This window comes from Protopterus annectens, chromosome 10.part0 (assembly GCF_019279795.1).
Source record: "Protopterus annectens isolate FY-2018-M chromosome 10.part0, PAN1.0, whole genome shotgun sequence".
NCBI classification, from domain to species: domain Eukaryota; kingdom Metazoa; phylum Chordata; order Ceratodontiformes; family Protopteridae; genus Protopterus; species Protopterus annectens.
The window spans coordinates 1,709,107,105-1,709,134,722 of NC_056744.1; the positions used below are offsets into that span (position 1 = coordinate 1,709,107,105).

The following is a 27,618-nucleotide window of genomic DNA, read 5'->3' on the forward strand; positions in this document are numbered from 1 at the left end:
GTGGATCTTTTTACATTGGAAGTTATGTTGTTTTTACATAGCCTAAAAAGGCACTGTGGGGGTGGCAAGCATCTTTGCTAGTGTTCAAAAGCCTTGAGGAGACAGGTGACCGCCATCTCTGGCAAAGCATCGTGGTCTGTTGACAGTGTCATTTGAGGCTAACAGGTACTGGATCTCCCTGGAATGACACCAGAAGCTAAGCCAACTGTTGAAATCAATAATTTTTTTGTCTGCATTGTGGCATCATCCTAGGTGAAGGTAGAATGCTGCTTAGGGCTATGGACATACCTTCTTGGGATGCATAATCTGAGAGTTCGGTCGTGTCTCTCTCAATCAAAGAGGTACTTCCGAAGTCATTAACTCCAACATGTACTTTGACAGAGTTGTAACGGTAGTTGTTGCTGAGCAATTTGATTGCATACATGAATTGATGGATCCTGGTACCTGACAGGCAGCTGACTGTGACCTTCTTGTCCAACCTGGTGAGGGAGACTTCTATGTGTCTCCCTACTGAATTACCTATTACCAGGGAATTTGGTTTTGAGGGTGTTTTGCCTTAGGGGCTTAATTGCTGAGACACTTTTATGTGTTGTGTAATGGTGCATTCTGTTCGTGTGCCAATATGGTGCGAGTTGGTTGTGCTTGGGTGGTCTCTTGTCTTTTGGTAGTCTCTTGGAGAGTACCTCCGCAAATGTGCATTTGTGTCTTGACTTTATCTTGTGTAAGAGGAGAAGTGTGTGGACTGACAACATGTTTGATGACTTGTTTATTGCTATGTGAGAAGACTAATTCAAGTTTCATGGTGTAGTTGCATCTCTCGCATACTGTATTAGTTTGCTTTAGGAGCATGTGGATGTCTGTATACATGAGGCAATTGTTACATTGCTTCAGGATGCCTGTGTCAATCAGGTTAGCTGGAGAAATGTTGGGAAACTGACTGTCCATAGTAGCAGGTAATTTTTTAAGTACTGGTTTATGAGAGGGGAAATCAATTCAGCTATTGCTCTGGGGTAAAAAAAATGACTCATTCTATAGAAGATCAGGGTTGAAAAGTTGGCAACACTACTCTGTGCTCATCTGAACTATCTGCAGTACAGAAGTGAGTGGCTGAGTTGTCTAAGAGCAGCAGGGAAGCCTGGTATGGTTTTACTGACTGCAGACTAGGAAAAAAGTGTTTCAAGGTATTTACATCTATGCAAGGCACTACTAATCCCTGTTGTGTAGTGCACAGCTATACGCAAACACAAGGCTTACATACAAGAAGAGTTAAACATTTTTAACACAGACTACCTGATAGAAAAACCCAAAACTGAGCCTTTTTCCAGTAAGCTCCAACTCAGAAGGGTCCTGAGCTACACACTTCTGAAATAAGAGTGCAGGGAGGCCCTGTTAATCTAAGAAGGCTGTTTCAGTGCTCAAGTGATAACAAACCGTCTAGATTCAGCATGTTCCATGCAACTTTCTTTTGTTCTATTGTCATAACTGATTTTTTTTTTCTAAATGACTAAAAACATTTTGCACCAATTCTAGTGTATAGTTCATATATATCATTGGACGTTAAGTTACTGGCTTAAATTTTTATAGGCTAGCTTGCAGGTTCACTCATAAGGAAGAGTATAATTTTTCAGTTTCACTATAAACTATTGAAATTTCCATACATCTAACCTCTGATCGTGGAAGACCAGAGGATCAAAGTACTGAACTATTGAACCTTGTGAATGGAGATCACTGTACAGTGCAGATTGAGAACTTTACCGTTCTGTTCAGTGTAGTGAGATCTAACAGTTGGTATATTTAAGTAGCAGGGGGTGTGGGGAGTGCAGGGGGGCTTGACCCCCTGCAAACATGTGAAATTTTCACATTTTAGTTTGTTTTTTTTTTGGTTCAATATTTCAGTACTTCAGTCCTCTAGTCTTCCATGATCAGAGGCTCAATGTATTGAAATTTCAATGTTTCATAATGAATCCAATTTTTCCTGTTAACCAGGTTGGTACCCTTTTGGGGTAAACATATAAAAAATTCTTACTCTGCGCTAAATCTGTTAATATTTTTAGCCAAAAGTTAGGTACTCCATCTGGACCTGGTATTTTGCAATTAGAAGCTTTTCTTAATTTTGTTTCAATTTCTGTGGCCTGTACTAAATCCATTACATAGCCTCTACATTAGACGTCCTTACTGTTTCTTTTCATTTTGAATATTTCTCCAAAATATGTCTATTTCTTCCTTTTTTGAGAGTGTTTCTATTCCTTTGGCTTTGTGTCTCAGTTCTGCATAAAACTTTTTTTGGAGTCATCAATGAATTCCTTATTTTTTTTTAACTTTTCCTTTATATTTGCTTCGATATCTTGTCTGTGCTGATATTTTAACTTTATTTGCCATAGTGTGTGACAGATCCTGGTCTGTTTTGATACTCTGCGTTTTTTGCCAAGTCTGTCTTTCTAGTTATTTTGATGATTTGCTCCTTTTTCAATATTCTTCTAATAGAGAGACATCTCGTCTTAATCTCTTTATAATTTCTCTTTAGTGTTTCCGTGGTGGCATTGTATTTCTTCCCTTTGTTTCCCTTATTGCTCTTTGTTATTGTGGTAAGAGTTTATCTGTTATTAATTTAGCTGTACAGTTATATATATCGCATTTATTTCTGTTATATCATGAGAGCTTCTCTTGGTAGTCGTAATTAATGGGTACATCTGTTTTAGCAGACTTCTAATATTTTGGGTCTTATTGACTTTCTGTAATCGATTTCTTTCATTGGGATTAATATATCATCTATCCATCTCTATAAAATCAAGCAACTCTTCTCTTAGACCATTTTTTCTAGACTGAGAGTAGCTTCTTTGCTTTTCACTTCCTGCGTGTGTTCTACAGAAAGTTCCAGAGCAGATTCTCGGCTGGTGTGCCTTCTGTGCAGAGTCTGCATGTCCTCTCTGCATCCATGTGGGTTTTCACTGGATGCTCCAGTTTCTTCCCACAGTACAAGGACATGCATCTGGAACATTTCTCTCTGGGTCTCCTCTGAAATTTGGCTTCATTCCTGTCAGATTTTCCCAGTAAACAAATGTTAAATAAATAAATAAAAACAAATCTTCATGTGACCTATCCCTTTCAGATGCATCCGGATTCACCTTTTAGTCCATCATATGGGGACTCACTGGCCCATCACTCCGCAGCATTCCTTACGTCAGAGTTTCTGCTCCTCCTTTTGCTGTGCAGCTTCAACTGAACCTTTGCACTGATCTCCTATAGAAGACTCCAGAGCATCGCCATGTGGCAAGTCTTCCACTGCACCTGTGTCCCTTTAATCTGGAGACCCATAGTTTCATCATACCATGAAATTACTTGTACTGGATTTCCAACACTAAATCCTTCACTTTGCAGATAATCCATAACTTCAATTTTGTTTAATTTCTTCCTTACTAATCCTGTTTTCTATCCCCCATTTGTTTTCTTATTTTTTTTTTATTGTGAAATTTGGATGTCCTGGCCTGAATTTATCTTCATATATATTCGGTGCTGCTCTTTTATAATGATTAGTTTTCCTTTCTCCTTTGTATAAATATTGCACCATACCAGATCTGTCTTTCTTTCCCTTGTCCATTCTTCTTCACACGTTTCTTACTCTACCTGATTCTCCTTAATCTGGGGAATCATTCTTCCATCATGCTGTTACATGACCTGTGTTAGACTTTCTACACTAAATCCTTTGCTTCATAGATATTCCATGACTTCAGTTTCTATTTGTGTAGCTTCTGCCTTGCTAATCTTGCCTACTACAGTCCCTATTTGTTTTCTTATTTTTTGTATTGTGAAATGTTCTATTTTGGAGTGTCTTTGCCTGTATTTTTCTTCAAATATCTTTGGTGCTGCTTTTGGTATTGATTAGTTTGGCCTTGTCTTTTGCAGACATTTTGCACCTTATCAGATCTCTTTTTCAGTCATGTGTGATGTCAGCCATGATCTTTGACCCCTGGCTTCTTCTCTTACTCTCCTGGTACTCCAGAGGTTGGAAGGTAAAGGTGGGTCAGTTTGGGATAGAATCTTAGTGGTCACTGGTTGTATAGTGGGTAAATTAGCTAAAACTGTAAACAGACCTAATCTGACTTGGTCTCTGAATTTGAATTTAAATTAATACTTGTACGTTTCTGTATACATACATTAGTAGTAGTGATGTTTGTTATGCAGATATTTAAAAAAATCCTAAAATTTGATATTTGTGGACAAAATTCAGTACAGGCCATTACCGTCTTTTAAAGTGGCAGACCTGTGTTTATGTTGTCAGTCCATCCATTAATCCACAACCCATTTTTACCATTGTTTCACATGGGGTCAGAGTGACAATTCAACAGTGACAATCATCTAGAGGCAAGGTTCAGACCGCTGGGTGGCTAACCTGCTGTTCTTTCATACCACACATTTGCATGCATGCTCACATCTATGGCCAGTTTAGAGTGTCCAATCCACCTACTGCATGTCTTTGGAATGTGGGAGGAAACTGGGGCAGACTCTGCACAGAAGGCACCCCAACTAATAATCAAACCAGAGGGCCTCTTGCTGAGAGTTGGCAACACTATCTACTGTGCCAGATGAAAAATAAACAAACAGGAGTGGGCAATGAACACATTTCAGGTGGTAATGTTCTGAGCTGGGTTACTTATCAGGTGTGACAATAGTGATTGCTGCAATAGTCAAAATGTCCCCTTCCTGCAGTGACTGTAGAGTTAGTTGGAGATCTTGTTCCTCCTGTGTGACTTTTTTAGGTAAAGTTCAGCTGATGGACATCCTGATGATGATACAATCTGGTTAATAGGAAAGTGACACTACTGAATGGCGTATGGGAAAAAAAAAATGTTTGAACATCAGACATCAACATTTGTGTAATTATAGTGGAATGTAATTACAGAAACCTTGTCCCACTGTAGCGATAACACTCCTTTTTTTCCCTAGGATACAATGTATGTTGTGCAGTTAGATCCACTGACAACTGCAGGGAAGTACTGGTATTTATGTGTAACCTTACTGTGTCTTGCCAAGTTCTATATGTGCTGTAAATCTAGAACTGCTTGGAGTCTCCCTCACACTCAGTAAAATTGTGATGTTCTTCATTCCACATTGCTGCAGTCCTAACTATTGGGTAGTCCGCTGTCCAGTCGGCCCGAATACCAAAGTATATGGCTGACGTCGGTCAGGGCGCATTAGACTGACGTCAGTACGTCAGGGTACTAATGCGCATGACCGACGTCATATCCTCAGTCTTTTTTGCCGCATGGTCCGATGCAGAAGCAGTTTTGCGAGTGCAGGTTGGCGTTCTGAAATTTTCTGAAGTCGGAGTTTCAGACCGAATCAAAGTTGGCTAAGTACCCCGTTGGGGAACATTTTGGTTTTTTCTTGCCTCAGTATTTAACCGGATGTCAGAAAAAGTGAATAACTGTATTTCTTGTGGGAAACAGATACCTCATAGGGATTACCATACCTTGTGTATACCTTGTTTAGGGCCTGAGCACGACGTTGTTGGATGCCGCTCTTGTGCTAGGTTTAACAAACGCACTATTAAGAGAAGGTTAGACTGTGCCAGGTTAGTGTTTGGGAAGCGTTGCAATTATAAAATGCCGCCGGATGCTCCGGCCGCTTCCCCAAAAAGCGCAAGGACAAAACAGCGAAGCCTAGGGTTGATGAACCGGACGTCGGTTCTTTAGAAGGCTCAGTGGAGCCAGAGGTTTTGCCAGGAGTTTCTTTGGAGTCTCAGGCAGAGACTTTACTGTTACAGGATGTGCCTTCTCAGGAGGTAGGCCAGGCTGAGGGGGCTTCTCAGGTGACTGTTCTTCCCTCTCTTCCCAAGGTAGTTAGAGCCTCTCCTTCTGTTTCCAAAACTTCTTTGAGAGGTAGGCCAAGTTTAGCTTCAGTGGGGGCTTCTCCTAGCACTTCAGGTTCTGTGCCTAAGAAACATATGCTTAAAATGGCAGAAGATTTGATTACTATGATTAGAGGTTCTATGCCCCCTCCTGATAAGAGGCCTAGGGTGGAACCTGAGTTTGATAGTTTTGAACTGTGTTCAGAGGCTTCTGAGTCTTCTGCGGAAGATTTGCAGGAGTATCCTCCTTATTCTGATTCTGATGTGGATGATTCCACTCCTACAGCTTCTCCTCCTGAGGATTTCTCATTTTCAGAGACTCTGCATTCCATGAGGGAGCACTTTAAATGGGAAGGCCAGGATTACTCTGATTCCAGGAAAAGGCTTAGGGAATTCTTGTTTTTACCCCAGCATAGGCCCTTAGCTATACCGCCTGTGTTGAATGTGGTGGAAGATGTTTTTGCAGAGGCTTCCCTGAATCCTGATTCTTTGCCTCCTGCTCCTGTTAAACCTGATAGGTACTATAGGGTGCCTGAAGCTCATAAGTATCTTTTAAGAGTCCTAGGGCAGACCCGAAACTGTTTCTCAGGGACCTAAAGGTGTTAAGGCCTCTGTGGTTAAAACCCTGTTCCCACTGATAAAGAGGCAAGGGCTTTGGATAGATGGGGAAAGAAAGTGTATACTTCTTCCACTTTAGCCATGAGGGCGTTGAATTGTCAGTTTCACATGCTAAAATATCAAAATTATCTCCTTGCACAATTGAAATCTAAGGTGGATGCTTTGGCGGAAGGTATTGAGTGTAAAGAGTTGCTGGATTTAGTTCATGTGTCTGAACAAGTGGGTAAGCATTCTTTGCAATGTGGTTTTGATGCTGTACAGGCCTCCTCGAGGGTGGCTGCCACTAGTTCTGTTCTTCGCAGGCATGCCTGGTTGAGGGATCAGAATTTAGCTGAGCATGTTAAGACAAGGATTTTGGATGCTCCTTTACAGTCTGATGTGTTGTTTGGTTCGCCTGTGGAAGCAGTTTTAAAGAAAATGGAGGATAAAGCTAAGTCTATGCAAACTGTTAAAGATTTTTGCAGGTGCAGCCACCAAGTTTAGTAGAAATTGGCCTACTAAGGGATGGACATATCCTGCTTATGATTCCCAGTCTAGGGGTAGGTCTAGACGTGGTAGGGGCAGAGCTCAAGGTTCTTTTAGGCCTAGAACAGGAGTTCACCTGCTCAGACTTCTGGTGAGGGCAGGGTCAGTCCTTTCGTAAACAGACCCAATGACCTGCCTTTTCAGCTGCCAGTAGATTCTCGTCTGGCAGCTCCTTTGGGAGGAAGACTGTCTCTTTTCAAAGAAAATTGGGATTTAATTACTCAAGACAGATGGGTTTTGGATATCATTCACCACGGTTACAGGTTTTATTTCCATACATTGCCCCTTTCAAAGGCATGCCAGACGTTCCTCCTCCACAAAGAAAAGAGGCTCACAAGCAAATTTCTCTGTTACTCCAAATAGGGGCCATTCAGCCAGTCCCGTATCAGAAAGGGGCCTAGGATTTTATTCTCGCCTGTTCCTAGTACCAAAGAAGGGGAACACGTGGAGACCAATTTTGGATTTATCTATCCTCAACACTTATCTGGACATTCCCAAGTTCAAGATGTTGACGTTACAACAGCTTTTACCTCTGCTGGGCAAGGATCACTGGATGGTAACTTTAGATCTCAAGGAAGCTTACCTTCATGTGCCTATAAGACTAAGTTGCAGGAAGTATCTGCGTTTCGAGCTGGAAATTCTCATTATCAGTTCTCTGCATTGCCCTTTGGCTTATCTACTGCCCAGAGTATTCACAAAGGTTCTGGCTCCAGTGATAGCTTACTTCAGGCTAAAAGGAATTCAAATCTATCCTTACTTGGACGACTGCCTGATTCTGGCTCAAGAAAAGGAAGACCTTCTACAGCATCTGGAATATGTTATAGCAGTGCTAAGATGCCTAGGGTATTCTGTGAACGAAATAAAGTCCAGTCTAGTACCCTCTCAAGACAGGTGCTTTCTGGGTGTGAGACTGAATACAGGAGCCCAGATGGCCTTTTAACCCCAGACAAACAAAAGAGTCTATCCCTTTACTTCCATCAACTATCTCATCAGTCCGTGCTGACTGCAAGGACAGTCCTTCAAGCATTAGGGTTCATGGCATCTTGTATTCTGGTGCTTCCCAATGCCAAACTGCATATGAGGAAGCTGCAATGGTATCTCAAAATGTATGGACACAGCACTGCCAGGATTTGGACACTGTCATTCAAATAATACCTTGCCTTCAAAAAGAATTTTTGTGGTGGGCTCAGGAATGTCACCTAAACAAGGGACTCTCTGTGACCCGGCCAGAGGCGAGTCAGATTTTAACGACAGATGCCTCGGACATTGCTTGGGAGCTCATCTAAATGGAAAGTGGATACAAGACAAGTGGCCTGCCAGACTACAGCATCTACATATCAACATGAAGGAGATGTTAGCAGTCCAGTTTGCATTAATGGCTTTCAAGGAGTTACTTCTTCCAGGGCAGGTGTTGATTCTAACAGACAACACAACTGTCATGTGGTACATCAACAAACAAGGGGAACACATTCTTATCCTCTATGCAGGCAAGCAATGATTTTATGGGAGACTGCACTCAGCTTGCAACTAACTCTTCAGGCAAGGTTTCTGCCGAGCACAGAACTCCTTAGCAGATGTGTTAAGCAGACAAATCATGGATCCCCACGAGTGGAAACTGGATCTTCATGTATTTCAGAAATTGACAGTGTCATGGGGAACTCCAGACATAGATCTGTTCGCTTCTCCACTAAACCACCAGCTGCCAAAGTTTTGCACAAAGGGGTTTCATCACGCAGCTTGGAAAGTGGATGCTCTTTCTTTCAGTTGGAAAAATCTTCATGTGTATGCCTTTCCACCTCTGCCTCTTCTTCCAAAGGTGCTCTTAAAGGTCAGACAAGACAAGCCAAGGATGATTTTAATAGCTCCAGATTGGCCTCGGCAACACTGGTACCCACTACTAAGGAGTCTGGTACGGAAGCCTCCATGGCCTTTACCTTTGATTCCACATCTGTTATCTCAGAAGGACGGTCATCTGCTCAATGTCAAGCTTCACTCTCTTCATCTGACAGCCTGGCATATTCTGTGTTGAAACACAGCAGGTCTCAACTTCCTCAACAAGTTTTAAATGTGATTATGGAAGCTAGAAGACCTAGTACAAGGAAAGTGTACGAGAAAAATGGAAGAGATTTTTATTTTGGAGTACAGCAAAGAATTTGGAGATTTCTGAGCCTAATTTGAGTGTGGCTCTTCAATATCTTACTGAGTTATTGGACAAAGGTTTGTCCTTCTCTTCCATTAAGATTCATGCTGCAGCAATTTCAGCTCACTATGATTGTGACCCACCATTGTTTTGCATCCTTTGTTCAAGCAGTTTCTTAGAGGGGCAAAGAATATAAGACCCCACGTAGAGCTCCTACTCCTGCTTGGGATCTCAATTTTGTGTTGGAAAAACTTACTCTACAACCTTTTGAGCCTCAAGGCTACTGCTGAATTGAAATACTTGTCATGGAAGACTGCTTTTCTGTTAGCTATTACATCTGCAAGAAGGGTGTCTGAGTTGCAGGCCCTTATGGCAGTAGAGCCCTTTGATTTTCCATAAGGATAGGGTATCATTACGTACTAATCCTTCCTTTATGCCTAAGGTAGTTTCTAGTGTGGCTTTAAACCAAACTATTCATTTGCCTACTTTTTATGCAGACCCCCAAAATAAAGGGGAGAAGATTTTGCACACTATAGATGTGCACAGGCAATGCGTTATTATTTGAGCAGGACTAAGGATTTTAGGCAGTCTCAGCAGTTGTTTGTTTCTTTTGCTTTGAGTTCAGGGCAAGCCTGTGTCAAAACAAACTATTTCTAGGTGGATTGGGTTTTGCATTGCATTTTGTTATTCCCATCATGGCAAAGAGATTCCAGCTGGGATTAGGCCTCATTCCACTAGGGCTACTGCCACTTCAACAGCATTTCTAAGGGGGGTGGCAACTAAGGATATTTTGGAGGCAGCTACTTGGAGTTCAGTGCATACTTTCTCTAAGCATTATCACCTTCCTCTCTACTCTAAGTCTAGGGCTGGTTTTGCCACAGCTATTTTGCAAGGCATGTTGTCAGCTCCTGCTTCTTTATGATTTGCCAGCCTCCCTTTCCTCTGCTTTGGGATTCTACCCAATAGTTAGGACTGCAGCAATGTGGAATGAAGAACATAGTACAGTTTTGTACCTACCATAAATGTAGATGTTCGAGGATCCACATTGCTGCAGTCCAATTTACCCTCCCTGGTTCCCCTCTGTGTTTAGGGGTGATTGTGTAGGTGAGGTTATATGCTGATATTTTTGTATATATTGTACATATTTTTGGTGCAGGTATATTGGGCCTTGTCTTTTTAGGGTCTTCTGACATCTGGGGCAAGAAAAGACTGAGGATATGACGTCGGTCATGCGCATTAGTACCCTGATGTACTGACGTCAGTCTAATGCGCCCTGACCGACGTCAGCCATATACTTTGGTATTCGGGCCGACTGGACAGCGGACTACCCAATAGTTAGGACTGCAGCAATGTGGATCCTCGAACATCTACATTTATGGTAGGTACAAAACTGTACTTTTTCCATAATAGTTTGAATGTTATCAGTAGCCCCATCAAAGCATGTAGAGTATTGTAAATAACATGAAAAGTTAAATATCATACCAAATACTTCCTTATGGGTGACTTAATAAACTATTCACATATAAAGTGGCAAACATTCTACCAATAACAAGTATGCCCAAAATTTCTGGACTTTGCATATACCAATACACTTGACCCAGTTATCCACCTACCAGTTAAAGGTGTCCATCTTCTAGATTGTCTAACTCGTATATCCCACTGTTGTACCACTTGGTATCACATCCTTAGTCAAGTCTGACATCTCACAGTGACCTTGGCCCTGAAAGCCTGCTTCATGTCCCCCTAATAACTCCTAAACTTTCAGTGTTTACTCAAAAACAAATTACTTACTGTTTACCAATCTTGCTAAGAATCACAAATGGTCGAGCAGCCCAACAGACCTCTAACCTGGGGCTGCTGCCTATGTCTCTGAATTTTTCTCCCACTTAGATGTTTTAAGGCACCCATGGTCATGTGATGCAAGCGTAATGGCAAGTTTAAAGCCCATGTGATGGAACTTCCACATTAATAGGCTCATTAATAAACAGAACAATTTCCTGGCCTTATATAAAGGGTCTCCACTTCATCGTTATGAAAAATATTTAAAACTGATAAGTCCCTCGAGCTTAGCACTGCAAAATGCAGGGCTGGTTATGAAGTTAGGATTGCAAACAGCTCAAACAACATGGTGTAGACCAGCTCGCATAACCAGTTATCAAACTGTAATATAAAATAAGGCCTTCTTCAGCTATTGCATGAAGCTTAGCAGTAACAACAGTTCTGTACTAAGCATCCTTCTAATGATATCGTCTTTTGTGAGCCTAATGATATTTCTAATATTCTTGGAAACAAATTATTTTCCAAGTTCACCACACCCTGTCTTCCCTTTTCCATTCAATAACACCTCCACTCTCAAATGTCAATCTTGACAAAGTCTGTTCAACACTTTCTAAACTTAAAAATACCAGTTCTGTGGGTCCTGGCATCCCTTATTCTATCTAGCACCCCCCCCCAGGTCTACTCTTCTACCTCAGACTGTCCACTTGTTTAGATCTACGAGGTGTAGACAGCAGTTCTTATGGTGCCGTTGCAGAAGGTTGGTCCTTCTACTGACTGTTGGAGTTACAAGCTTGGTAGACTTGCTAGTTTTATTTGTAAGGCTTTGGAATGTATTATGGATGAAGTATTAAGCAGCTGTATTGGTGACCTTATATTCTTGGACACACACCAGTTTGTTTTTGTAAACGGCTGATCATGTCTGCTCAGCCTAGTTGAGTTCTTCAGAAAGGTTACCAACACCAGTGATTAAAGAGCATACAGTTCAAGCAACTACCTGGAACTTGCTGAAGCCTTCAGCACTATCCCACATGCTGAAATTATTAACAAACTTGCCAAACGTAACTTACGACTAATGTATGCATTTTCTGGAAAGCTAATTGATTGTCTGATAGCACCCATGTTATTAAGGCTAGTGTAGTAGCAATGTCTCCAATAGTATCCTACAGGTGTGTCACTTCTTTAACATGACAGCTGATATTAAGTTACAGAGCCTAACCAGTTTAGCTGGTGATGGCATACTGGGGGCTATTCCTATTCTGATACTTACATTCTCCTGCAAGGGCTGTTCCAAACAAAGGCTTAATGTGTTATCCTTGAGAAGATCTCAATATGTAAATCAACCATCACCACCACATGCATAGATAAGACCCTCCACTTAAATTGGATCTATTCCTCAAGGGTTTGGGTACCTATGTTGATAATAACCTTTGCTTTAAACATTGCATCTCTGACATGACTAGAACTTCCTTCTACCTTGCACAACATATCTCTTCATGGTATCTCTTCATAGTTCAGAGAAGTTATAGTTCTACTTTATTCCCTCCTTAAATCTGTTCTTCAGTCACTTTGATTTGCACAAATTGTTTTACATCATCCATGTGTTGCATTGTACTGTAGTCCCTCAAGAACCATTTTTCATCTTGGATAGATGAACCCACACCTCACAAAGGTGCATGAACATCTGTGTATCATAGATGTTTCCTCAAATGCACCAACCGACATGAACCTTCCTACACCATGGGTGAATACTGCAGTCTCAGAGGTTTATGTAAGCTGTTGTGCTGTCCACTGACCCACAAAGCTATTCTGCATTATCAATATTCTCCCAATAAAACACCCTGGCCTTCTAGGATGACCTGTACCATTATGGACCTTGGATCTGTTTTGCAAAACACTAGGCCCATTTGAGTCATTCTATACCACATGTCTTCATTTCAGTACTGTAGATGTCAGTGATCCATCATTCATCTGTGATCTCTTACCCAACCTGCAAGAGATCTGCTCTCCAACCTCATACACTCTTAAAAGCCCCTTGTAAGCACCTTATTGAAATGTCAGTCCTCGGAACACCAAAGGTTGACATGTTGGGGGAAAAAAACGAAATTGCAGAAAACAGCAAATCTCAAGTGTCGCTCTTCTCCTTTAAACGTATAGAATCATAGGAGATTACTAGGCTATTGACCCAGAGGTCATTTTAACCCTACCCGTTTCAATACAGTGTAATACCATAGAGGTACTAGTCAGTACCCAAGATTGCATTTAGTGATGACTGCCCATGTCCAGAAGTGTTGTGGTTGCTATCACCGGTAAGAATTTATGGTGCCCCATCCACTCATCCAGGTTCCTCTTGAACAGTGTCATGTAGGTGCTCTGTTTCACATGAATTGGTAGCCTGTTCCAAAGACATGCCAGTTGCTGGGAGATAAATCTGTCCCTCCAACAAGTCTTATTTAGGTCACAGGCTATATTTAAGTCCCTGGAATGGGTAGCCCTAGACCCATTTGATTTACAGATATGCAGTAAGTTCATTAGGTTTGGGTCACGGGTTGCTCAGTGGGCCAGGCATAAGTCTCCCTTAAGAAGTCCATACAATATGGAGTATACTGACAGTGATCTTAGTCGTACTGTGTAAGGCACATGCTGGAGGTCCTTGATCTTCTTTGTTAGAAACTTCTGAAGTCTCTCTAATTGCTGTAGGTGCTTAGTACGGTACATACCGAATGGCATTATACTCTGTTATGGGCCAGATAATGAGTACAGGGGGGTTATAACTTCTTTTGCTCTTGAGGTGATGCCTTTATTAATCAAGTGAACTATGTGGAAAGCTTTCCTTATGACAGTAGACACGTAGTGGTCAAAATTAAGGCCAGGTTCAACCTGTGATCCTAGGTCCCTTTACTACGTTATGGGTATTTAGGGTATTGTTATTGACTTGATAGTGTGAAGGGACAATGTTTGTGCCAAAGGGAATGTTAATGCATTTCTTTGCATTCAGTTTGAGACTGTCACTAATACACCAGTTGCAGGTCTGTGTGTGACCATCCTGGAGTATACTGATATTTGGGGATTCAATGATTGCACCTAGATTGCTTTGTCTGCATACTTGGTCAGTCACAACCCTTTAGTTTTGATTTGAACTTCTGAGAAGTATGTACTGAACAGTAGGGGGCCTAGCATAACCCCTGTGGCACTCCACTGGTAACAGGTTTGCTGGTTGATGTAGAGTCACTCACTTTGATAGTGTGTCCTGTTTGTTAGCCAGTTAGCAACCCATCTTACAACGCAGGAGTTTACATAGTTTGCTAAGTTTATTGGTAATGCCTGGATGTGGTATTGTGTTGAAAGCCTTTGCCAAGTTGAGGTATGCTAGGTGCACTTATTTGCTCTCCTCAATTCCCTTGGTCACACATTCAAAGAAATCCACCAGATTTAACAGGCAGGATCTGCCCTTCACAAAGCCGAATTGAGTAGGATCCAGGTTTTGGAGGTCACCTATGTCTTTATTTGTAAGGTCCATATTGATATGTTCCATACCCTTACAGATGAGACTGGTCAGGCTTATGGGTCTATAATTCCTTGGGTCTGTTGCTAGGCCACCTTTTGGGGGGAATAACTGTAGCTGTTCTCCATTCTGCAGGAACAAAAGCCTGTGGTTAGGCTGTGATTGAAAAGGGTACTAAATGGTGGTTCTAGTTCAAGTTTATGCCTGTTTAGAAGACAGCCTGGTATGTCATCTGGTCCCATAGAGGCCGTGTTCTTTGCCTTGGACAGGGCTTTGAAGACCTGCTCTTCAGATATGTAAGGTGGGGGGAAGTGTAGGGGAGGGTTTGCTGTATGTTAGGAGGTTAATGGAGTGAAATTTTCACCAAACCTGTTAGCAGGTTAGCTATCTCTGTGGGGTCAGTGTGTTTGATATCATTGGTCATCAGTTCTGCACATGCTTGGGTCCTACCCTTTAGGTTACGTACAGAGCTGTAAAAGGTGTTATGGTTATCCTTGGCAGTACTTGCTAGGTTTCTCTCAGAGGAGCCCTTGGAGGATTTGACATGGTGTCTTACTTACCTGTTAAGGCTGAGGAGGTGCTTTTTCATTGATAGGGTCCTTGCCTTTGTTTTCTTGGACAGCAGTTTTTTGAGTTTATTGTAGAGTTTGTTGATGCTGGAAGTTCACCATGGCAGCTTGATTTTACTTGGGGCTCTGGCTTTGATTCTGTTTGGTACAGCCGAGTTTGTACACTTATGCAAGTGACTGTACAGGGTTTTAGTGTAAGCTTCAGCATAGTTATCACTTTCAGCTTGGGCTGGGGCTTGGAATGCATTTATACCTTCACCTAGGAGGGTATAGTTTGCCTTGGTGAAGTTTTTTAGTCTGATTTCACCCTTTTTGAGTTCTGTTATTAGTGACATTCGAAGGCGACTGATTTGTGGTCAGTTTTAACTAATGAGAGTCCGACAGTTGCAGCCGTGCATCTGTTTGACATGTTGGTGAGGACCAGATCTAGAATGTTTCTTCCTCTTGTCTGGGTACAGACAGTTTGCTCCAGGGCATTTGAATTCACAAAGTCATGGACATTTTGTGCTAGTGAGTTTGGACTAGAGTAAGTTTCCCAGTTGATGGTGGGATAATTGAAATCCCCCATAACCAGTGTGTTTGGAAAAATCTGGATTGTCTTCAGTTTGGTTAAGTAGGCTTCATAGGTGTCATGACCCATGGAGGAGGATCTATAAGTGGCTAGGACTTGAATGGGGATCTTAACCACCATAACCTGGACCTGGAGTAACTCCATGGAGTTGTCCAGTCTAAGTAGACATGAGGTGAATTTATCTTTAATATACCTTGAAATACCACCTCCTTTGGTTTTCATATGTTCCTTTTGCAGTCTGAAGGTGTGGAAGGCATTGTAGCCTTGCAGGGCTGGGGTACTGTCTGAGGCCTTAAGCCAGACTTTTGTGACTGCACAGATATCTATATCTTCTAGTGCTATAAGTGCTTCCAGGGAGTGCAGTTTTTGGTTTAAGCTCCTAGCATTTAGCAGCATGACCCTAATTTTGTTCTGCTTGGTTAATTTCATATCGGTAATGTTGTTTACAAGACCTTGCCTAAAAAAGGCACTATAAGGGAGGCAAGAGCCTTTGCCAGCAGCTGAAAGCCTAGGTGTGCCAGGTGCAAACCATCTTTAGCAAAGCAGTGAGGTTTGTTGATCATGGCTTCCCAGGCAGACAGGAATGGATCCCCATGGGATGACACCAAAAACTAAGCTAGTTATTGAAATCAATTTTTTTTGCTTGTACTGTGGCATCATTCTAGGTGAGGGTAGTATGCTGCTCAAGACTAGGAGCATACCTGCCTGGGACACATACTCAGAGAGCTCGACCATGTCTCTCTTCATATAGTGCAGTAAGGTACATCTCAGGTCATTCACACCAACATGAACTATGCCGGAGTTGTAATAGTACTTGTTGCTGAGAGATCTGAGTGCATGTGTGACTTGGTGACTCCTGGCACTGGACAGGCAGCTGACTGTGACTTTCTCTGTGTCCACCCTGGTGAGTGGGACATCCGTGTGTCTCACTATTGAGTCTCCAATGACAAAAAACTTAGTTTTTGAATGTTATGCCTTACAGGCTTGGTGGTGAGACACTGGTGTTATGTGTCAAGCCCCCCTGAAAATATTTATACTAGCTCCAAGATCACAACACCTCAGAGAAAAGGGAATGTACTAAGAAAGGCTATCTTGGATTTAATATATCCAAGTCCTTATTTTTCAGCCATGCAGCCTCAGCATTACAGGCTGTTGGTGCGGGTTCCGGTACTTCAAATGGTTACTCATTCTGTATCTATCCACACTGGCTCTCACAGATCATTCTTTACTGGAGATGTACTACACATCCCATATCATCACATGCACAGCTCTGTGTGACACATCTATTCTCCAACACCATAAATCCATATTGGACATTCTGTAAGTAACATATATTCTTTAATTACAGAAATCAACCTGAGCAGTTTTTCATTCCAGATGTGTTCCCCAACATTACACACCCCACATAAGTCATTCTACTTCACATGTTTATCCCCAGATTTACACACTATGCAGTTACAGCTATATTACAACTTCTTGCAGGATTCACACAGCACAGGTGTTCATTCTGCTTGCATATACTGATTGTTCATGATTTTCTCATTGTAACAGTAAACCTTGTGTTGCACAACCCAAGTTCTTCCCTTTTTGAAAAGTTCTCATACTTGTGGTGAGGTTGTGTTTTTGCATTTGAAGTTTGTTTAGAAACCCTGTTTTAATATAAGGTCTTGTACTTTCCTTAGACACTGTGGTATCTCCATTTATATAACACTGTTGTGCACTTTCAAGGTCAGCACTTTGTTTCCTGTTACATGACTGTGGGGTTAGTATATTTAAATAAGGGTAGTCTGAAGAATTAAGCCTTCCATATGGGGGTTGTGGGGGGGGGGGTTCTCTTCCTGCAGAATAGGCTTTAGGTGTTTTATGATACATTTAAATAACATTTTGTTTCATTAGCAAAAGTTAACAAAACATAACTCATGTTACAATGATTTGATTGAATTTGGGGGAGGGGGACATTTTGAAAAAGTATTTGGACTACAACAATACCTAGGTTTTGTGGCTTTCCTGTATTGCTCTTACCTACATCATAACTCTGCCACCATGATGATTCCAAACTCTTTTTCCTCTTAGTCAGTTACTGGCCTTCCTACTGCGACTGATCCCACATTGCCTCTAGAAACTGGAAATGTCTTCCTTCTATGGGTATGCCCTCTTACCTATCAAATATGTCCAGGGAGATGTTTTAATCATCTGAAGCCAATCAGACTATATAGCAGGGGTTGGACTGGCATATGGCCAGATCTGTCAAACCGCCAGGAGCCTGCTTGCTTTTCTTTTCTCATTTTGTTTTTTCCTTCCCAGCTTCAGCTACCCAAGTGTGCAGCCAGAACATTCCAGTGACTCCTACTGTATATTAAGGGTCGTCTTTGTTCTGGATATCCCTTTTCAGTACCTCAGGAGGGGAATCATCCATGGTGGTTGTCCTGAATATTGGCCTACTGGTGGGCTGACCCTTTCTTGGCTCAGGTGATCAGTGCTGCTCTGAGATACCCTGCTTCTGCGATGGTGGTCTTGCCTTTTCTCATTCTGCTTTGCAAGAAAAATGCATGAGCACAATTGGTACTGTAATGTACAATTCAACTTTTGTTTTCTTCTGTATTTCTTGTTTCTCAGGAAGATGCTTATAGCTTGGAACAGTACATTACACAAGAGTATGCAAAACTGCACCAGTTTCTTCATGATAAAGAACAAAAACTAATCCAACAGCTTAAGGATGAAGAAGCAGAAATTCTGAGACAGATGAAAACAAAACTTGAAAGCGTAAGAAGTTATCAACAGATTTACATTTACACAATATGTAATTGCAAGTATATTATAAATTCTTGCAGGATTTCATGATTAAAATACAGCGCAGCTGTTTCATTCTGCTTGCATATACTGATCATTCTTGATTTTCTCATTGTAGAAGAAAACCTTGTGTTGGGCAACCCAAGTTTTTCCCTTTTAGAAGAGTTCTCATACATGTGGTGAGGTTGTGTTTTTGCATTTGAATTTTGTTTAGAAATCCTGTTTTAATATAAGGTTTTGCACTTTCCTTGGATACAGTGGTATTGCCATTTATACTGCATTGTTGTGCACTTTCAAGGTTAGCTCTTTGTTTCCTGTTGCATGACTGTGGAGTTAGTTTATTTAAATAAGAGTATTTTGGAGAATTAAGTCCATATGGGGATTGATTGCGGGGGGTTCTCTTCCTGCAGAATAAGTTTTGGTGTTTTATGATGCATGTAAGTAGCATTTTGTTTCATTAGCAAAAGATGGTAAAACAATACTCATGTTGCAATGATTTGATTGAATTTTGGGGAGGGGTACATTTTGAAAAACTATTCTGTACTACAGCAGAATCTAGGTTTTGTGGCTTTCGTTTGTTGCTCTGACACACATCATAACTCGGCTATCATGATTTTCCAAACCTTTTCCTGTTAGTCAATTACTGGTCTTCCTGTTGGAACCAATCCCACATTGCCTCTTGAAAGTGGAATCAACTTCCACCTAAGTATGTGCTGTCTTACCTGTCAAATATGTCCAGGGAGATATTTTGAACACCTGAAGCCAACCAGACGTTATAGCAGAGATTAGACTGGCATCTGACCAAACCCATCAAACCCCAGGAGCCGCTTGCTTTCCTTCTCATTTTGTTTCTTATTTCCCAGCTTCAGATACCCAAGTGTGCAGCCAGAACATTACAGTGACTCTTGCTGTATATTAGGGATTGTCTTTATTCTGGGTATATAGGTTTCAGTACTTCCACTGAGGGAGTATCCATGATGGTTTCCTTTCTACCAGCCATACTGGTGAGCAGGCCCTTTCACAGCTCAGGTTATTAGTGCTGCCAGAACATTACAGTGACTCTTGCTGTATATTAGGGATTGTCTTTATTCTGGGTATATAGGTTTCAGTACTTCCACAGAGGGAGTATCCATGATGGTTTCCTTTCTAGCAGCCGTACTGGTGAGCCGACCCTTTCACAGCTCAGGTTATTAGTGCTGCCAGAACATTACAGTGACTCTTGCTGTATATTAGGGATTGTCTTTATTCTGGGTATCCTGTTTCAGTACTTCCACAGAGGGAGTATCCATGATGGTTTCCTTTCTAGCAGCCGTACTGGTGAGCCGACCCTTTCACAGCTCAGGTTATTAGTGCTGCCAGAACATTACAGTGACTCTTGCTGTATATTAGGGATTGTCTTTATTCTGGGTATCCTGTTTCAGTACTTCCACAGAGGGAGTATCCATGATGGTTTCCTTTCTATCAGCCATACTGGTGAGCCGACCCTTTCACAGCTCAGGTTATTAGTGCTGCCAGAACATTACAGTGACTCTTGCTGTATATTAGGGATTGTCTTTATTCTGGGTATCCTGTTTCAGTACTTCCACAGAGGGAGTATCCATGATGGTTTCCTTTCTAGCAGCCGTACTGGTGAGCTAGACCTTTCTCAGCTCAGGTCATCAGTGCTGCCAGAACATTGCAGTGACTCTTGCTGTATATTAGGGGTCATCTTTATTCTGGGTATCCTGTTTCAGTACTTCCACACAAAGATCATCCATGATGGTTTTCTTTATATCAGCCGTACTGGTGGTCCGACCCTTTCTCGGTTCAGGTCATCAGTGCTGCTCTCAGGTACCCTGATTCTATGATGGTGCACTTATCTTTAGTCATTCTTCTTCATTGCAAGAAAAATTCATGAGTACATTTGGTACTGTAATATACAATTCAAGTTTTTATTCTTCTGTATTTCTTGTTTTTCAGGAAGATGTGTGTAGTTTGGAACAGTACATTACACAAGAGTTCGCAAAACTGCACCAATTTCTTCATGATAAGGAACAAAAACTAATCCAACTGCTTAAGGATGAAGAAGCAGAGATTTTAAGAGAGATGGAAAAAAATCTTGAAAGCGTAAGAAATGATGTTGTGGCCACTCATGTGGCAGTGTCTTATTCAAGCTTGGAGCTGAGGAAAAAAGTCATAGAGACTCTTGAAGAAAATGAAGAAGGTACTGTAGGTCTTAAAACTTCTGTTATGGCCACTCTGGAAGTGGTGTCCGAGGATATGTCCGAACTTATAAATCAGAAAACTACTGGTTTTCTAACAGTAAGTGAACTTTTTTGTGTTTTTTTGTTTTTGTTACCTGTGTAGTAAGGCTGGTCTACTGACCCTTTTTAGCCATGAAATGATCTCTGTGGGAGAAAATAAGGCAGATACACAACTACAAAGCACATCTCCCTGTTTACCGGTATAGGCAGTTATATTTTGTTTGCTTTTTCCTTTTTCCATGCCCTAAAGTTTTCACTAACTAATGAACAAGCAACTTCTACTTTGAGCATTAAACAGGGCTAGCTTTAAAGTAAAGAAAAAGTCCTTTTCTCCTTTTTCCAAACTTTATTTTTCCTGTCTCTACACACCTTTGTAGTTTGCATCTTCATAATACACTTCAGTCTCTTCTTTCACATCAGCACTTCAATATAACTTTATTGCCCATTCCCATATAACGTTCTGGCTTACAGATATTTTTTTTTCACCCACAACAGCTAGTACCATCTTTTCAGCCTACTCCGTTCACCCCCGCTATGTTTGGGAAGGCTTGCTCCACTCCAAGCCACCCCACCACCTATTCCCACACCCCCCCACTTCATCTAAGCTTGTACTGTTCTGTCCCCTACCTCCTACAACAAAACATCCAACCAAATTCACTGAGGCATCCAAATGGCCTAACTCCTCAACTTGTAAGCTTCTATTGCATGCCCACCTAACTCACTTCTCCAAATCTTCTTTGGCAAAAATAGCATATAACTTCCACCCAGGTAACTCTTGTCTTCCCCTAATTTAAGGATAATATGCTGCAGCTCCAGGTTACTGTCACAGTTATACTAAGCATACTCAGGACTGCCCCACCACATTCCCATTCACCCATCACTCTATTTTCCCCATTTCTGTACTCCTGGTCAAAAAACACCCACACATAAACTACAGAATTGCACTCGGCCTTTACCTGTTAGGAATTTTTGCCCTATTCAGTTACAGCTACATCAGAGAGAGCAACCAGATCTTGTATATTAGTATCAGACTGTGTTCTTACCACCTCACCTTCAAACATAAACACCTTTGGCTGTCTCCCAGAGAACATCAGTGACCATCTCCCCATAAGTACAGTATTAAACAAGTACGTATTCTCTTCTGTTTTAACAAAAACACCTTTATAAACTACCATTCCCAAACACAATTGGAATACCATAAAAACTTACTGCTAGAAGATGCTGTTATGTATTTCAATAAAACAATCCATCTGAAGTTGTTAATCTTCTTCCTATTCATCACTGATGGGTTCTGTTCTGAGCCCTCAGAACCGAGTCGGCCTTATACCAAGCTTGCATGCACCAAAAGATCTCGAACTAAGCTGCTAACCACAATGCCCGTCACTCAGTTACCCCAGAACTCATTTGCTGCAGAGCCATATAGCAGCATTTCACCGAGCTCTCCAGCTAGGTGTCATATTTTTCAAATTTTTATAAGTATTTGTGAGTTCTTTCCTGTCAAATTGTTATTTTTTCTCTAATTTCTCACTCCGCTCTACCCATAGGTATTCTTTCTCGTACCATTGTTGGTATTTGCCCTCTTTATGGTATTCCCAGTACCATTGTTGGTATTTCTCTCTCTTTCCTTTTTTAGTTTTGTGTGTGTTGTCTTTTGTTATGTCTGAAAAAAAAAGGGACTACGGGATTTAAACACTGCCCTTCTTGCAGTGGTAAACTCCCTAATAGCGATCTGCATGTGAAATGTGTGCATTGTTTGGGGGTTCCACACATATCGGTCAAACTTCTCTGTGACATTTGTGCCAGTTTCAGTCAGTGGACGCTGAATGAAAGACGAAACAAGTTAATCCTCAAGGGCCTGCTTCCTTCTTCTTTTTCTGAGGCTATTTCTGCATTGGAGGTCTCAACCCCTCTTTCTGTGGACAAAACACTTCCTCCTTCTGACCCCTCTTCACTGGCCGGTGACAGAAAGCCTCATAAGCACAAGACCCATAAGACTTCTTCTGAGCATCGAATAACCTCCTCGGTTCCAACCACCTCGGCTCTGAGTTTGGCTCCAGTGGTTCAAACAGAAGTTGCTATGATCGCCTCATTGTCACCGGTCCTGGCACTGATGACTACGGCTCCTGCTGCTACTTCGGTTCAGACCAGTTTGCCTGTCTCTACCTCTGCACCGACATTGGTTCCGAAAACATCTTCGAGCCGCTATTGACCTCCACTCCAGCTGTGACTTCGGCTCCGAGCCCGTTCTCTGCTCTGATGATTCCCCTGCTGCCGGTTTCCAAACTGGAATTCTCAGTGCCGTTTTTCAGTGCATCACGGACCCAGTACTTCCCCATCTAAGGATCCTTTTGCCGGACAAGTTTTCAGCCCATGTTTGGACTGGTCTGATTCCCCCTTGGGCATTTGTAAGGTCCGCTAGGAGCCTACCTGAATTAGATGTGGTGCACCTTTTTAATGAGCTACTGACCGCCAGGGGAATTACAAATTTTCCTAGAACCCATCCCACTCCGGGTTTTGGTTCTGTTGCTCCAGCGATCCCCACGTATTCTCCTTCCTTGGACCCCTCGGTTCTGACGCTCATGTTTCCGACCAATGAGAGGACCCCTTGCCTCAGCGCTGACAATGACCATGTCTGAGGCTACGAGGCCCCTTTGGGTGTCGGTTCCATTGGAACCCATCCTTCCTCAATCTCATGCTTGGGGGGTGGAGCCCTTGGTTCCAGCCATGGTTCCGGTCATGTCACCGATTCAGTCTTTGGGTCCGAGGGTGACTTCCACTCCAGTTTTGCTTGAGGCTCCATCCTCAGGAGTGGACCGTGTGGAGTGGGGTGTGAATCCAGTCCGAAATTGTCTTCTTCGGTTCTGGGCTCCCATTCCTCTTTCAGGCAGACCTGCTTTCCAGGTGATGGAGAGGGTGCTTGCTTCAAGCAATCCTCCTATGTTGGACCTACCACCCTTTTCCTCTGAGCTGCAGCTACCAAAGGCCACCCACCCAGGACCCGGAGAGCGCAAGACCCAGGAAACCCCTGTTCAGGGTATTTCCCTTTCCGAGTATTCTTCAGATGCTCCCACAGAAGATCCCCCTCAGAAATGGGAGTGTAAGAGGAAACACAGACTCCCCAGGGTAATCTCTTATGGAAGATACGGACTACAATGAAGGGGAAGGGTCCCCACGGTCACCCCCGATGTCCCATTTGGAGACACCCTGGAAATTTTGAAGCAGAGGAGTGACTGGAAGCCCGCCAACCCTTCCTCAGAGGAATCCATATTCTTGCAGGCCTTCCGCTCTCGGCCTTCTACTTCTTGGGTGACCCCCCCCCGCTGATGAGTTAGTCAGGTCATCATGCAGTGGGCACAGAAGAGTCCAGGCACCACTGAGACCATTCCCAGGAGATCAGATAAGATACTCTCCCCTCCAGAGGATCAACCTCATTGGTCTAGAGGTTTGCTAGTAGACGCTATGGTGGTGGCAGCGGCCACAGAAAAGGACCTTGCAGAGGAAAGTCCTGCTGCCCACCCACCCAACAGAGAGTCCCGAGTGGTGGACAGGTTAGGAAAATGAGTTTTTGCTTCAGTGACCTTTGCTGTCAGGTCTCTGAACTTTTTGCCACATTTTACGAGGCACCAAATACAGTGAAAAGCACCAACCAAGACTAGTAAAGTAAATACATGAGTATTTTATTCACAAAATAATATACATCCCAGACTGGTTTCAGCCAACAGGCTTTCCTCAGTGGGAATAAAAGTAGTTACTGATGTGAAGTGACACACATACATATATAACATGAACCATCCAATAGGATTCTTCCCAAAGGATTCTTCCCAAAATTCAAACTGTTTCCTGTATGGAAAATAAAAAGAGAATGAAAAGTTATACAGTCAGACAACATTGTTAGTGATAATATATGTAATTTAAATAGTAACCATAGTTACCGATAACAAATACAAATAAAAATGAAAATAAAACACATAACTTTACAAATGGTCATTCAAACCAGGTGAAAACAAAGCACCCAGTTTAATGATCCAATACTTTTCTTTTTTAGTAAGGATTGAGTGCCAACCTTGTTTATTGGATCTGTCACCAAGAATCCTGTCAATAATGGTGAACTGGAATCTGGCTGAGTTGTGGTGTAGGCCATGTCTGTATAGAGCATTGGTCTCTCTCTTGGTTCGTATGTCACTACATTGCTCAGACATACGCAGACAAAGTGGTTGTGATGTTTGTCCAACATAAAAATAGCCACATGTGCATGTTGCAAGATACACCACCCAATTGCTGTTACATTTACCAAAAAATGTTATGTCATATATCCTGTCAGTGTTTTTTCTGGTAAACTGTTTGGATGTGAAAATAAATGAACATGATGAACAATGACCACAATTGTAAGTGCCCCATAATCTGTCACCTGTCATAGTTAGTTGATGGTGTATAGCTCCAGCCGAGCTTACCCTTTTAAAATGAGAAAAAAAGGAACCACGTGTCCTGCCTCTTCTATATCCATACTTACATGCATCACCAATCAAAGGTGTAAGTTCATCAATGGCAGTAAGAATGTTCCAGTGCTTGGACAAAACATTTCTAATTAGATTAATGTTTTGTCCAAATGTTGTGATGAACCGAATGGAATCATCCTGTTCAGTATGGGTTTTATCACGATATGTGAGAAGTGAGGTTCTAGATGAGTTGGAGGCAACCTGTCGAGCTCCCTGGATGTCAGGCTCATTATAACCCCTAGATCTGAACCTATTAACCAGATCCTGTTGAGATTCTTCATATTCATTTTCTGAGGAACAGATTCTATGAATCCTGAGGAACTGAGATTTGGGTATGTTTCGAATGATATGGTTGGGGTGCATACTGGTTGCATGTAGTATGTTGTTATATTGGGGATATTTGCAAAATGTTTTGCTTTGTAAAGTATCGTCTGGATTCCGAGTTATGGTGACATCCTAAAAGTTGATCTCAGACCGATTGCAAGTTTAAGTGAATTCTTTGCCCCATTTGTTCTGATTGAGATACAATACAAATTCGGCCAGATATTCCTCATTCAAACACCAAACCAACCAACAATCATCCAGATACCTACGCCAAATATCCAGTTCCTCAAGATATAAGTTGTGTGTGGGATCATAAATAAGATGTTTCCCAATGTATCCCATGAAGAGGTCTGCATATATGGGAGCAAAGGACGCTACCATAGCAGTCCCTTTGAGTTGCCAATAACATTCTCCCTGAAAATGGAATACATTTTTGTTTAGGACATGCTCTGCCACACAAACCAAGAGTGTGTTGAAGCCCACTGGATATAGTTGGGCTTTTTCCAGCTAAAAATTAAGGGCTTCTAATCCAGCCCAGTGTGGTATATTGGTGTATAGAGTTTTGACATCCAGGGTACATAGTAGCCAGTCAGGTTCCAGTTGACTGTCAAAAATTATTTGAAAAAATTGTGTGGTGTCCTGTATTCTGGCAAGCCAAGCAGTGGTTTAAGGTACAATGTAAAGAACTCAAGTGGTTCAGTTGAAGAACCCATACCTGAAACAATCGGTCTTCCAGGGAGTTTACTAAGGCATTTGTGTATCTTGGGCAAAAGATATAATGTTTTTTTATTGGGATTATTTACCGTAAGATGTGTCTTCACCGTATCAGAAATGATACCCTCTGAGACAGTCAGATCCAAAAAATCAGCAATTTCCCGCTTGAAGTTCGGTGTGGGGTCAATAGGCATCTTCATGTAATGGGAAGGGTTGGACAATTGTCCATTTCCCTCCACCAGATAATAATCTGTGTCCATGATAACTATGGCCCCACTCTTGTCAGCCTGGATTTATGACAATTTTATTATCTCTAAGTTGTTGCAATGCCTGTTGTTCATTGGTAGATAGATTATGTTTCAAGGGGACAAACTGATCTAACTTGAAATGTATGTCCCTGAGTACTGCCTGTTGGAAAACAGCTAAATTACAGTTCATGGGTGGTACAAAATTGGATTTGTGAAATTTAAACTCATTAGATCTTTGAGCGTTTGATCTAGACCGAAAGAAAAGTTTAAGATTAATCCCACGACAAAAGTCACGAATATCATTCACTATGTCTGATTCATCCACAAAAAAAACAGGAACAAAGTTCAGACCTTTATTCAAAGTTTCTTTTGATCATCTGTTAAAACCGTTTTAGAAATGTTCAAAATGTTACACTCTATTGTCTCATAAATGTTTGTAAATGGCCCTCGATTGTATCTGTCTTTGTACCTAGTATGATGTCCTTCAAGGATGCATCTGCAGTCCTTACATATGGGTTGTCCTGCCTCAGGCAGCCCTTCGGTCGGCCGGATTCCAAAATCTGGGTCCGGCGTCGGCTGACGTTGCCCTTTCCCCGACGTCAGAGCGCCTGGGGTATAAAAGTGTCAGCCGACGCCATCTTCCTCAGTCTTTCTTGCCGCGTGGTGCCCGAAGCAGAAGCAGTTCGCAAGTGCCGGTCGGCCAGCTCCTGTAATTTCAGCTACCGAAGACTTCAAAAGCTAAGTACCCCGTTGGGGACTCTTTCTTGCCTCAGCTGAAGTCAGATCAAACGCTTAAAGTTAATAATTGCTTAACTTGTGGGAAACAAATACCTCATAAGGATTTCCATTCCTACTGCCTCCCCTGCCTAGGCCCAGACCACGACGTCTCGGCCTGTACTGCCTGTGCCTCCTTCAATCGACGCACTCTCAGGCGTCAGGTGGAGTTTGCAGAGGAATTTTTTGGGGCTAGTTACTGTTATAATATGCCGTCGGAGACTCCGACTTCACATTTAACCAAAAAACGGAAGGACAAGGACCAACACACGTGGACCGTGGTTTCGGCTGAAACCACCCCTAGGCCTACCGCTAGTGTCTCGGTCTCGGCTGAAACCGAGTCCTTGGTTCTTCTGACCGGCCAAACCGCACAACCGACAACCTCGGCCCCGGAGGCCTCCTCGGAGTCGGTTATAGAATTTCCCTCAGAAACCGGTGTTTTGGAAACTTCCGACACCATTTCCCTGGACAAAACTA

General features: G+C 42.2%; 2 protein-coding genes across 2 annotated transcripts in view; one reads left to right on the plus strand and one right to left on the minus strand.

The window, feature by feature from the left end:
* Nucleotides 1–18,481, plus strand: part of LOC122813945 (nuclear factor 7, brain-like) — an 87,900-nt gene extending 69,419 nt beyond the window's left edge. The window contains exon 3 of the mRNA XM_044086491.1: nucleotides 18,169–18,481. Coding sequence (XP_043942426.1) covers nucleotides 18,169–18,393 — 225 coding nt within the window. The 3' untranslated portion in view covers nucleotides 18,394–18,481. The remainder of the gene's footprint in view (nucleotides 1–18,168) is intronic.
* Nucleotides 1–27,618, minus strand: part of LOC122814457 — a 1,903,843-nt gene that overhangs the window by 1,113,302 nt on the left and 762,923 nt on the right.